We start from the raw sequence: 12921 nt of genomic DNA on the forward strand, positions 1-12921 counted from the left end.
AATTTTTTAGAATTATCCTTCCTTCCTTTAAATATAAGATATAAAAAAAATAAAGATTTAGTTTGTATAATAAAATAATAGAAACAAGTTTCAACATGTTTGAACAGGAAAAAAAATACTGACTAGATTTCATTGTTATAAAAATTGATGAATCATCTGACAACAATGGATTAAATTTAGAAAATATACTGAAACATGTTCAAACAGGAATTATTAGCTTTTCTCAAAAGAATATTTTTCACATCTATTGTTATAAATTCCAGAAAAAAGATTAAAGGATTAAGAGATTAGAATAATAGAAAGTAAAAACTATTTTCTAAGAAGAAAAAAATTTTAGTCGGGATAAGCATCACCTGGTTTTCCTTCCTCCACAAAATATCAACCAATCACAACGTTCCCCCACTCTTAGTGAAAAGAGGAAAGGGAACTTTTTCGTTGGTGGGGGACCTGAGATTTAGTATATATTCTCGTGCACAGAGACTAAGCATCACTCATCGTTCAGTCCATCAGCTGTAGTGCGCCCAGTCTTAGAAACCAACAAGTAAGTTTTACCATATATTTATAAATTTTTATTAACTTATCAATACTTTCAATGTTTTTCAGTAATGTATTTTGTTAACTAAAATAACTTTTCCATTTACAGATATTAAAAATGGGTTTTGCAAAAGCAAAAAAACTTCAAAAAGCTAACGAACGCAAATCATTGAAAGATTTAAAAAGAAAAGTAGTTTATAAAATTACTAAAGTAGCGAGATTTCCAACATCAAAGTATGGTCCAGCGCTAACAGTTGAAATCAACAATGAAAATTATGCATATCTACCAAAAAGATTTGCTACACATTTCAATCAAGATGATCAAGAATTTAAGGAGCTAGAAAATGCTGTCAAGAAAGGAACACTAACCATGGTTCTTGATGGTGAAAATAACCAAGATGTAATATTAGATGATAGTACATATGATCTACGTGATTTCGATGATGATGAGGAAATGTGAATAAATAAATAAATAAATACACTAAATCAAATTATTTTCGTTTGTTTTTTATTTAATTAAAACCATAGGTTACAATTAATTTATGTTAACTTATGTACTATTCCACTTATTGGTCTATATTCAATTATTTTATCATGTAAAATTAAGCAATATGCTGTCGTTCCTTGAGGAAAATTTTCTTTTGATTCAAATTCCAAGCGTACATCTACAGCACCAGTCTTCAAAAACTCATTTTGTTTACTACAATCAATAACAATTAATGGACTAAATCTATTTTTGAGCCATAGTAAGACTCTGCAAAATTAGCATACATATCATATAATAAAGCAAATTGATTTTTTTCAATATCAAGATTCAAATTCCCATATGGAAAAATATGAGAATTAAGATAAAGTTTAACATTTGTTATTTTACAATGATCAAAATGTGTTACATCTTTTTGCCAATCATTTTTTCTATTTGATTGAAAACCAAGAATAACATAACGTGGCTTTTCCAGTTGAGTTGCAGTTTTCACTGTCCATATATGATGAGTTGTTTGTGGCAGCAATGGATACTCATATAAGTCCCACGATCTAAATCCAATAGAAATGACAGGATCTTTTTGTATATATTTCATTATATCAATTTTATTTTTGTTTGATAACATTATATACGGTACAAGCCATTCAATTTTTGTAAGTTTTAAATCAAATTCTGGCATATTAGGAACTCTCTCATTATCTCGTACGATCGCATTCAAATTTGAACGTGATCGTATCATAATGAGTTCATGTTTCGCATTGACAATTATTTTTTGATAATCTTCAGCAAAGCCAAAATTATATTTAATGGAACGCATATATCAAAATATCCATCATCATTTATCAATTTCATACCATTTTGATTTATCCACCCTGCATTTTCATAATTCATTCTTGAACTTAATGACAAATAATTTTTCATTGTAGATGTTATACCAACATTCTTTGATTTATCAATTAAAACTCCATTTAATTCATAACGCATTTCATCAAACAAAAAACACATAGCATTATTTACTAACGTTAAAGGATAAATATCAGCAAGTGGATCTTCTGCATTTGCAGCAACACGTTCTTGCGTTAATTTTCCACTCATACGTATGTAGCTTTTTGATGGTAGAACAAACAAATCTTGATTCTGTATTGATATTTTGCTATTTCATCACTATTATCAAGAAGCTCGTTGATCCAAATGACTGATGAGCATGTAGCTCATAGTTGGATATTTCATTGTTAAATTGAACTGACGCGTTTATATCGAAAATATTTTCATCACTCATTTTGACGTGTAAAACAATTAAGACAAGTTATATTTATCAATTAAAGTTCCAAAATTTTTTTACTTAGACCTAGACTCTGCAGGTAATTTATATTCTGAGGTGTCAACTTCTTGACTGCTCGATTCAGACTGACTGGAGGTGTCCATGATGTGCTGCTTTTATACGATGCCCCACGTTTTATAGCGCGTGAATTGAAGCAAATTCCCATTCCTATGATTTTACGTGTAACGTAATGGTTATTGTTTCACCACGGAAATTCACTAATTTTCCGTTTTGATCAACAATTTTTAATTGTAAATGATCAATGGTTTTAACAGTAATTGGTAAATAGATTGGATTAGCTGGTACTTCAATTATTTTATAACCAGGTGGTACAGCAGGAAAAAAGTTATATATTGTATGAACTTTTTGTTGATTCACGTAAGCTCCTGTTGTAATGTTGCACTCGATTCTCAATGTATTCACTTTTAAAATATTAATCGGGTAGTTTGATTCATATTTTGTTTTAGAACTCAATATTCTCGGTGTAAATCCTAGTAAACGTGCTGGTGATTTTGGTTTTACAAAATCAATGTCTCTTTCACTTGTAATATATGAATGTAGAGTATTTTTATTATATGTAATTTTGATATTATATTTTTCTAAGTAAGCAGCTAGATCATCTATTTCATAACTTCCAGTTGGTATTTCAATTGTATCATAACTGTTCAAATATGTAATCATATTATTTTCATGATCGATATTTGGTAATGAATTAAATGATAAAAATGAAATAAGTGCTAATGAATAATTTTTTTCACTTGATAATTGTATGGGTGGAAAGTAATCAGTTTCTAAGACTGAAGATTTACCGGTGAGAGTTAAAGTAAACGTATCGTTCATTGTCAAGGTTGATAAATAACTGATTGGAAATTTTCTTTTCTTCTGCTTTTATAGTTTTCCTGTGAGAAATGCGAGACATAAATGTCCACAATTATACGTATTCCAATCTTGATAACGTTTATGATTATAATTGATGCTACCAACATTAAGATAACTGACAAGATCTTTCGGTGGCTGTAAGTTGCCAAAACTATCAAAGTATATTGCTGAATTTTTATTGAGTTTTTTATATGCTACCCAATGTGTTCCAGGATTCCTTTTATCATCTAAATTAATGATTCCACACTCTTGTTTCCAAGGTCCATCTTTTGGCATATCATTTCGCATAAAAACTCCACGGAAATTAGCAATTTTTGATTGTTTAGCAAATTTTAATAAATCACCGTCAGTTAAAGCTCTTTGTGGTAGCATCAGTTGAAGTTTTTTGGAGAGAGATAAAGTCCCATACCGCTTTTATGTGGTGTTAAATAAAGTCCTTTTCCTATTGCAATTGATTCCATCATTTTATTGTGTCGCTTATTTTCATTTAATTGTTCTTTACTTGTCTTTACTGCATTGATAGCTTTGACAACACCAGATGCTCCACCAACTAACCCACCTAATGCTGATATAGCTGAGAAAATCGGGATTAAAAGCGGTAGAGCACCACCGATATGTTTAGCAACTGGTAAAACTCTAGGTACTGTAATAGCTTTCTTGCCACCATTTTTTTTAATAGCTGCTCTCGCACCGTTTATTGCTGATTTAATTGCAACTGATGAATTATTTGATCCCTTCATTGCTTGTTTTGCTGCTTGTACGATTTTTGAAAATGATATTTTCTTTTTTGTTATTTTCTTTTTTTTAACTGCACGTTTTTTTTTATTTTTTATTAATTTTCCTCCAGTCTTTTTTTTTATTTTTCTTTTTCTCAACGAAGATAATGGTTTTTTTTTTCTCGTACATTTCTTTTTCTTTTTTTCAGTAACACAACCCATGCCAAATTTCGATTTTACTTTCATTGCTCCAGTAACGAACGTAGCTGCTGCTCTCTCACTTAAACTAGCGTCTTTCGAAAAAATACGTTTAGCTGCTTCACGAGCTAAAATATCATCAGCTGCGTTTCTTGCCTTGATGTCGTTGCGATTTTTCGAATATGCAATATCGTGATTTTTACAGGCTGCGTCCAAAGGATTAATTCCCGGATCTCCTCTTGCTAAACGTTTTTCTAACTTGGTACCTGGTCCACAATATGAATAACCAGGCAGATGAAGTTCAAATGGTAACTTGTTGATTATTTTATTGAGAATTCCTTTTCCACAACGTTTTTTGTTCTTTTTCTTTTTTGATGTATGCTCAATCATAGCTTATAAGAGACTGATTTGCTTTGGTATAAAACGGTTGAATTTATATGATTTGAGCTCAGTGCTCATCACGATGGATTACCAGAAACAAGCTCTAAAATTACCAGTTATAAACTTTGATATAATTACATCAAAAAGTGGTAATGGTTTAATAGAAAAACGACATGGGGATTTACTACCTAATACAATAAGATGTGCGATAATTGGAGGAAGTAATTGTGGTAAAACGAACGCTTTAATGAGTTTAATTGTTGATCCAAATGGTTTACGATTTGCAAATATTTATATTTATAGTAAATCATTATACCAACCAAAATATCAATATTTAGAAAAGTTACTAGAACCACTTGAAGAAATAAATTATTATAAATTTTCCGACAACGATCAAGTCGTACCAGTTGATGAAGCAAAACCAAATTCGTTGTTTATATTTGATGATGTTGCAACTGAAAAGCAGAATCATATAAAAGCATTTTTTTGTATGGGAAGGCACAAAGCTGTTGATTCTTTTTATTTATGTCAATCATATGCACGAATACCAAAACATTTAATACGTGATAATATCAATTTTTTAATAGTCTTCCCACAAGATGATACAAATTTAAAGCATATACATCACGATCACGTTAATATTGATATGGAGTATAGTAAATTCCGTCAGATGTGTGTGGATTGTTGGAAAGAAAAATATTGCTTCCTGTGTATCGATAAAGATAGAGATATAGATAAAGGGAGATATAGAAAAAATTTTGACTGCTTTATAACTATAAATAACAAAACAATTTGTTAAATTTTCTCAGTTAATTGTAAAATCGCAAAGGATCAACATGCCTCTTTGTGAGCAAGAACTAGTTGATGAAACAAAATTTTTAAGTGAAATTGAAAAAGTACAAGACGTTATTCGGAAAAAATATCAATTGATAAAATTAGGGTAAGAAAATATATCAGATGCTGCAAATGAATATCTTAAACCTGTTGTCACCCCGCTCAAAAAATTAGCTGCACAACTGCCACCAACAACGGTTAGCAAAAAATCAATAATTGATGATGATAAATCATTTCCAGATGAAAAAAATACGAATGATAAAAAAAATAATTCAACACATGAGGACAATTTTAGTACTTCTGATATTGAAGAATCAGTTTATGAACAAGAAGCTGAATATGATACTGCTGATGAAGGTGAGGAAACATTTGTGGAAGAATCAAATAAAGATTTAATAGATGATTACTTAGGAAAAATCAATAGTATACAGTGGGATAAAGATTATGGTGTAAAAAAAGTAAAATCTGACTACAAAATTGGAAATGCGAAAATTTTCTTTAACGATGATGAATTAAATATTTTTGATACACCATACAAAATAACACCTGGATTAATGGAATTATTATTTATGAAATCACCAGACAGAAGAACTATTACTGATATTGATGAAAAAAATTATAATGAAATTATTAATAATACAAATGCACATCATCAATATCATAGATCTAATATGCCAATAAAAAATTCAGCATCTCGGAAATACATTGATTTTATTGCACCTCATAAGAATAATGATAATGAGCATTATGGTACTGGATTATTACCAACGGTTATGACTCTTAGAAAAAATAATCCAACTAGAGTCAATTATATCTATTGGGACGATCCGAATGAACTTGTTGATCGATTACGATTATTAGTAGCATCAAGAACAGCTGGTAATCCGAATCATGATAATGAGATCATGTCAATTATTGAAGAGTTGAGAGAATGTGGATTAATATATTAATATATTAATATAAAAAAATCAGTCTGTATACATCCGTCAGTGAACTATGACTGATTATCAAAGAGACGTTGTGCGTGAGTTACACGCTCCAGCAAGAAAAAATTTTTTACGACGTAAAGTTGATATTCGTGATAAGGATGAAACGTGGCAAGCTGATCTTGTTGAAATGATTGAACATTCAAAGATCAATTCTGGATATAATTATATTTTAACAGTCATTGATATTTTCTCAAAATTCAGCTGGGCTGTAGGACTCAAAAATAAAACTGGAAAAGAGGTAACAGCAGCAATGGAATCAATATTCCAAAAAGGTCGAATATGCAAAAATCTTCATGTGGATCAAGGAAAAGAATTTTATAATTCAACATTCAAAACAATGTTAAAAAAATATAATGTTCATATGTATTCAACATTTACTCATTTAAAAGCATCAATAGTTGAACGATTCAATAGAACACTAAAAAACAAAATGTTTTTTGAATTTAGCATGCAAGGAAATTATAAATGGTTGAAATTGCTGCCAGAATTAATTAAAAAATATCAATAATACCAAACATCGCACAATTAAAATGAAACCAGTTCAAGTTGTTGGTAAAAATATTGAAATACTGAAACAGACTGTATTTAAAAGTTTAAATCATTGTCATGTTAAAATCAAATTTAAATTAAATCAACATGTAAGAATAAGTAAATATAAGCATGTCTTTGATAAAGGATATAAACCAAATTGGACAAACGAAATATTCACAATAACTAAAATTAATAAAACATCACCTGTAACGTATAAGCTTAAAGACTATCAAGAGAATCCAATACAAGGAAGCTTTTATACTGAAGAGCTACAAAAAGTTCGACATTCTGACATTTATTTGATTGAAAAAGTTTTGAAAAGACGAGGGAATAAGATGTATGTAAAATATCTTGGATTTGACAATAGTCATAATCAATGGATAGATAATCAATAAACAAATAAATAAAAAAGCAATGCGTATTTATTTTCTAACAATTATTTTTTATTATATACATTTATACAACTTTTATTTACATCATTCATATTTTCTTTTATATATACTTTTACTCAAACACATTCGTTCAACAGGTATGTAACCCCAAGGCAGAGTGTCAGTCTCACCATCAATTAGCTGTCGTTTATCATCTTGCCAACTGAGAGCAATTTTTTCAGTTGTTCTTGTCGTTACTTCATGTTTATGAGATCTTATAATATTTTGTGACTTTTTTAAAATAACATGATTAATTAAACAATTTTTATAATCATCAAAAGTTATTTGCCTTACAGTTGATCTTTTTACACCCTTTGCTCTCATATGAACACGTTTTTTTAATGAATTATTTTCATCCGCTATAACATAAGAGTATAATTTACTTCGTAAACCAATGAATTCTTTCATTATTTTTCCGTTATTCTCATCTTTCATAATACCAATAACTTTTTTATTTTTTAATTGAATTCCATATTGATTATTTTCAGGATAATCAGATGTATCAAATTTATCAGGATTATTACGTATCAAATCATATGGATTATGCCTAAATATGTGGTAAACAGCAGAATCAGTATCACCATATAAATATTTGACTTTATCTCCATATTCTGGTTTTATAAAATTATAATGAAAATCATACATATATGTTTTTGACATTTCCAAAATAGAAAATCCAAGATAAATTGGTTTATCAAAAAGTATACTTGTTGGTTTCATCTCAATTATAACAAGATCATCAATAATTACATGACTATGGAAGTTTGGCTTTGAGATATAAAATCTTGCTCCACCTTTACCACCATATTTTTGCACAAGTTTTATTGATTTACGAGTTCTTACAGACTCTAGAGTTTTACCATAAATTGCATTGATGAATAATTTTCTAAGATCTTTTTCAAATGCACTACGGGCTTGTTTCCGTAGCTCAGTATTAAGATCAATATACGGTTTAAGCCATGAACTTTGTTCAAATTCTAAAACACGATGAACTTTAGTAATAATCATCCCCAAAGAACAATATTGTTTCAAGTTCCTATAATGAATAACATAATTTTTTTTATTGTCTAGAGTTGCCAGTAGTTTTGGAGTTTTACTGGTTTCTAGAGGTGGTTTTTCGCGTACTGGTGCTAACGGAAAATCTTTATGATGATGATGCAAACTTGCAGGATAATCTAAATCAACTTCAAGAATGTATCCACATTTCGAATTATCAGCAATTGAATTCAATGTTGATATATCAAAGTTATCAATCCATTGAAATTTACATGTTGGAAGATATTCCCTCATTGCAGCTCCATACATATTGTTCAAATCAAAATACATTAAAAATGACTCTTCTTCTTCAATATTATATTCACTGCCCATATATCGATTATTAGCTCTTCCATATCGATTTGAGACTTGTGATAAACCACCTCTTATGCCTTGCTCAACAAACAACATCATTTCAGGATCTGTTAACAATTCCAATTCAATCTGAGTATATCTCAACATTGCACTAAAACTAAGTCCAGGTAGTGTATAATAATGTGCTGGATCTAACTTATATGTATTTAAACAATCAGCTCTGAAGCTTTCAAAAACATCAGCTAAAAGAGCAACATCAGTCTGTAAATATAAATCAGAATATTCTCCCAAGGTTTTTATATTAAACTTTTGCCAAACATTTAGAGCATGTGCATATGCCTCATCTGCTTTTCATTCAATTTTGAATAAAATTGATCTTTCGATGGAAGTGTTGTATCATCAAATTTTTCCCATTTATCAAGATAATCATATGGAAATACTCCCTTCTTTGTAATTAATTTGAATTCATCATCATTTTTACAGAGACTTTTTGTTATTGATTTTTTATTATCATCTAAATTATTTGATAATGAATCTATGGAACTAGCCATGAATCTATATGAGTCGATGAATCTGAATTTTATTCGGGTACCTTTGACAGATTTTGTGAATGAAATATACCTTTCTTTGTTGATTCCAAGTATATCGATTTTACCTCGGAACTGGTTTTTCAGTTTTTTGATGATGAAATGTGCATCATAGCCTGTGAGATTGTGAAATACTACAGGAATGATACATGAATCTTGATAATTTATATTGCATATTTGATGGGCGGCACCTCGGTATTCTGAGGTCCAATGAGAATGATCTCTTACTCTTACGTCATTTTTCGTAAAATTTTTATCACAAATATGACATTTTTTAGCATTCAAAAATTGTAATTCTTCATCTCGGGTAAGAGACATTGGTTTAATATCATCTATTATTTTATTGACTTGATGAGCTATTTGTTCAAGCTCTGTAATAAACCATTCAATTGAATTTTTACCTCTTTGAAGATTGAACTTGGAAAGTGAGTCATCATAACTACACTTTAAATAATATGCTGCACTACTTGGAACATGTTTTTGATAAATTTGATTTTTTTCATGTTCTTCACTCTGCACTTTTTCTAATAAACACTCTAAATCACCATAAATTATAAACGGTACGGTTAATTGATGTTTATAGTTTATAAATTTCAGAATATTATTTTTTGCAGTTGGTAATAACATTGCACTTTTACATTTTTCAATACATTGTTTTTCATGATTATCGCGTGATTGTTGACAATGAAAATAACATAAGCAACGATCACAAATTATTTTTCTCCCATCGTGTTTAGAAATCTGTGCACTCACTAATCTTGATAAGTTTTTAATCCAAGCGAAATGATATTGTGATAAATTTTTTTGTGAATTGAAGTCATCAACAACGACAACATCATCATCATCATCATCATCATCATCATCATCATCATCATCTTCTATTTCTCTTTTGACCATTAAAAGATGAATCGTTTCATGATTTGATTCATTTTTGCTAATATAATATGGCACAACCCTTTCTTTTCTACGTTTTTTATTTTTTTTCTTATCATCATCATCATCACTATCATCGTCATCATCATCATCATTCTCTATCCCATAAATATTAATTTTCAACTTGTTTTGTTTTTCAAAAATTTTGATTTTTTCCCATGTTATTGGAAAAGTTATTCCACTGCAATTTAATTTATCAAAATGCTTTTTGTATTGACTCGCACGCTCACCATTATTTGGCACTTTGTATAAACATGCCAAAACTGACCAAATAAAACAAAAATTATCAGAATTTTTAACGTTCACAACTGAATGAGTTTTAATTATCCACGATGGCATTTCAACGAAAGATGAATTACCACCTTGCAGTGGTATGTAATCATTTATTTGGATTTCAAGATGAAGAATTTCCAGCAGTTTCCAACCGGATCCTTTTAATTCAGCTTCCTCAACATCTTCTATAAAATGTTCAAAATTATTTTTAAATAATTGGTTTAGATCTGATGATTGTAAAACCTCAAAACTACCTTCACTGAAATATTTTGTTTCAACTTCCACGCTATTATCAGATGGTTTTTCAATCTCATAGTTCAATGCTAATACAGTATTGACTTTGAGTGCATTTTTATCTTGTAAAATAAGAGCTATTTGACTAATTAACATTTTTTTAGCATCCGAAAGGAAGTTTTTTACATCTTTATGTTTTAAATTAATTATAACGCTGGTCTTCATCCTGTTTCTAAATACATTTTCTAAGTCTTGCCATTCGATGTAATTTTCAGCAGTATCATTAGATACATTAACTTGTGCAGATGCACCTGCACCTCGTACTTGCAAACTTTCCAATTGCGATAAAAAACGTGTCAGCATTATGACTGTCGTCTGAGTCATTTTTCTATAAGCAGTTGGCAAACTTCGAAGTGATTGATTGAAATTTGTAATGTGTCTACGTAATGAAACAATTGTAGAACGGACTCGATCAGGATTTGGGTCCTGTTGTAAAAGTTCAACTGTTTTTCGATATTCCTCTCGGAGCATTCTCTGTGGTTTGGTTGGATCCATTTTATTAATTGTTTGGTTTAGGTTGACCTAAAAAATTAAAAATAATTACTTTTTTATAGAAATATTGACCTAGTGCAAAAAATATTAATGTTAAACGATAGCTGGTAAAAATCTAAGGATAATTGAGTCAAAAAAATCAAAAAATATTCAAGGATTGCAAAGATATTGATGGATTACTAAAATTTTGGAGGTTATGTTACTTTTTTAGAAAAATAATGACCTGGTGCAAAAAATATTGATGTTAAACGATAGCTGGTGAAAATCTTTGGATAATTAATTAAAAACATGTCAAAAATATTCAAGGATGGCGAAGATATTAATGGATTACTAAAATTTTGGAGGTTATGTCACTTTTTTAGAGAAATAATGACCTGGTGCTGAAAATATTAATGTCAACCGATAGCTGGTGAAAATCTAAGGATAATTGATTAAAAACATTTCAAAAATATTCAAGGATGGCTGAGATATTGATGGATTACTAAAATTTTGGAGGTTATGTTACTTTTTTAGAAAAATAATGACCTGGTGCAAAAAATATTGATGTTAAACGATAGCTGGTGAAAATCTTTGGATAATTAATTAAAAACATATCAAAAATATTCAAGGATGGCGAAGATATTAATGGATTACTAAAATTTTGGAGGTTATGTTACTTTTTTGGAAAAATAATGACCTGGTGCAAAAAATATTGATGTCAAACGATAGCTGGTGAAAATCTAAGGATAATTGCTTAAAAACATTTCAAAAATATTCAAGGATGGCGAAGATATTAATGGATTACTAAAATTTTGGAGGTTATGTTACTTTTTTGGAAAAAAAATGACCTGGTGCAAAAAATATTGATGTCAAACGATAGCTGGTGAAAATCTAAGGATAATTGACTTAAAACATTTTAAAAATATTCAAGAATGGTAAAGATATTTATGGATTACTAAAATTTTGAAGGTTATGTTATTTTTTAGAGAAATAATGACCTGGTGCAAAAAATATTGATGTCAAATGATAGCTGGTGAAAATCTAATGATGAAAGACTTAAAACATTTGTAAAATATTCAAGAATGGCAAAGATATTAATGGATTACTAAAATTTTGAAGGTTATGTTATTTAAGAAATAATGCTACCTGTGCAAAAATATGATGTCAAATGATGGCTGGTGAAAATCTAAGGATGATGAGACTTAAAACATTTATAAAATATCCAAAAGGTTACAATAGAGATTGATGGAATAAGGATGATCGATGTTATTTTTTTTATATATAAAGAAAAATACATTATATAAAAGAATAATAAAATATTAATCAATATCAATATGTCATTAATGCTTTAATCAATTATATACTTTGAATATAAATAATTTTTATAAAATTCAAATATTTCATTTTTCAGTAGTTTATGAACAATTTATAAATATTAATAATATATGAACAAGTTGAAATTCCATAATATATACGAAGGAATATTCTGTCACCGACAGGGAATAGCATAATCTCTTGTTTGTTTCAGGGGATAGCGTGCCAAACTCTCATGCCAAAGGTCTGAGTTCAAATCCCGGTTAGGGAAAATATTTTTTTTTCCATTAATAATAATAATAATAACACAAGATGACGTCTTTCAAAAACCAAAGATGACATTTAAAAAAATTCAATATGGCGTCTTGCGAAAAAACCAATATGGCGTTGAAAATAAAAAT

At 29.1% G+C, this 12921-nt stretch overlaps 1 protein-coding gene across 1 annotated transcript; it reads left to right on the plus strand.

Moving 5' to 3' along the window:
- Positions 1-392: 392 nt before the first annotated feature.
- On the plus strand, positions 393-1020 carry LOC122854957. The gene is made up of 2 exons (XM_044155996.1): positions 393-541; positions 644-1020. Exon 2 carries the CDS (start codon positions 653-655, stop codon positions 992-994), a length of 342 nt encoding a protein of 113 aa, XP_044011931.1. The 5' UTR covers positions 393-541; positions 644-652; the 3' UTR covers positions 995-1020.
- Positions 1021-12921: the final 11901 nt, after the last annotated feature.

Source organism: Aphidius gifuensis, linkage group LG4 (assembly GCF_014905175.1).
Source record: "Aphidius gifuensis isolate YNYX2018 linkage group LG4, ASM1490517v1, whole genome shotgun sequence".
In the NCBI taxonomy this organism is placed as follows: domain Eukaryota; kingdom Metazoa; phylum Arthropoda; class Insecta; order Hymenoptera; family Braconidae; genus Aphidius; species Aphidius gifuensis.

Excerpts from the sequence above, each read along its gene's own strand:
- LOC122854957 (XM_044155996.1), top strand. The coding sequence starts at position 653 with ATGGGTTTTGCAAAAGCAAAAAAACTTCAAAAAGCTAACGAACGCAAA.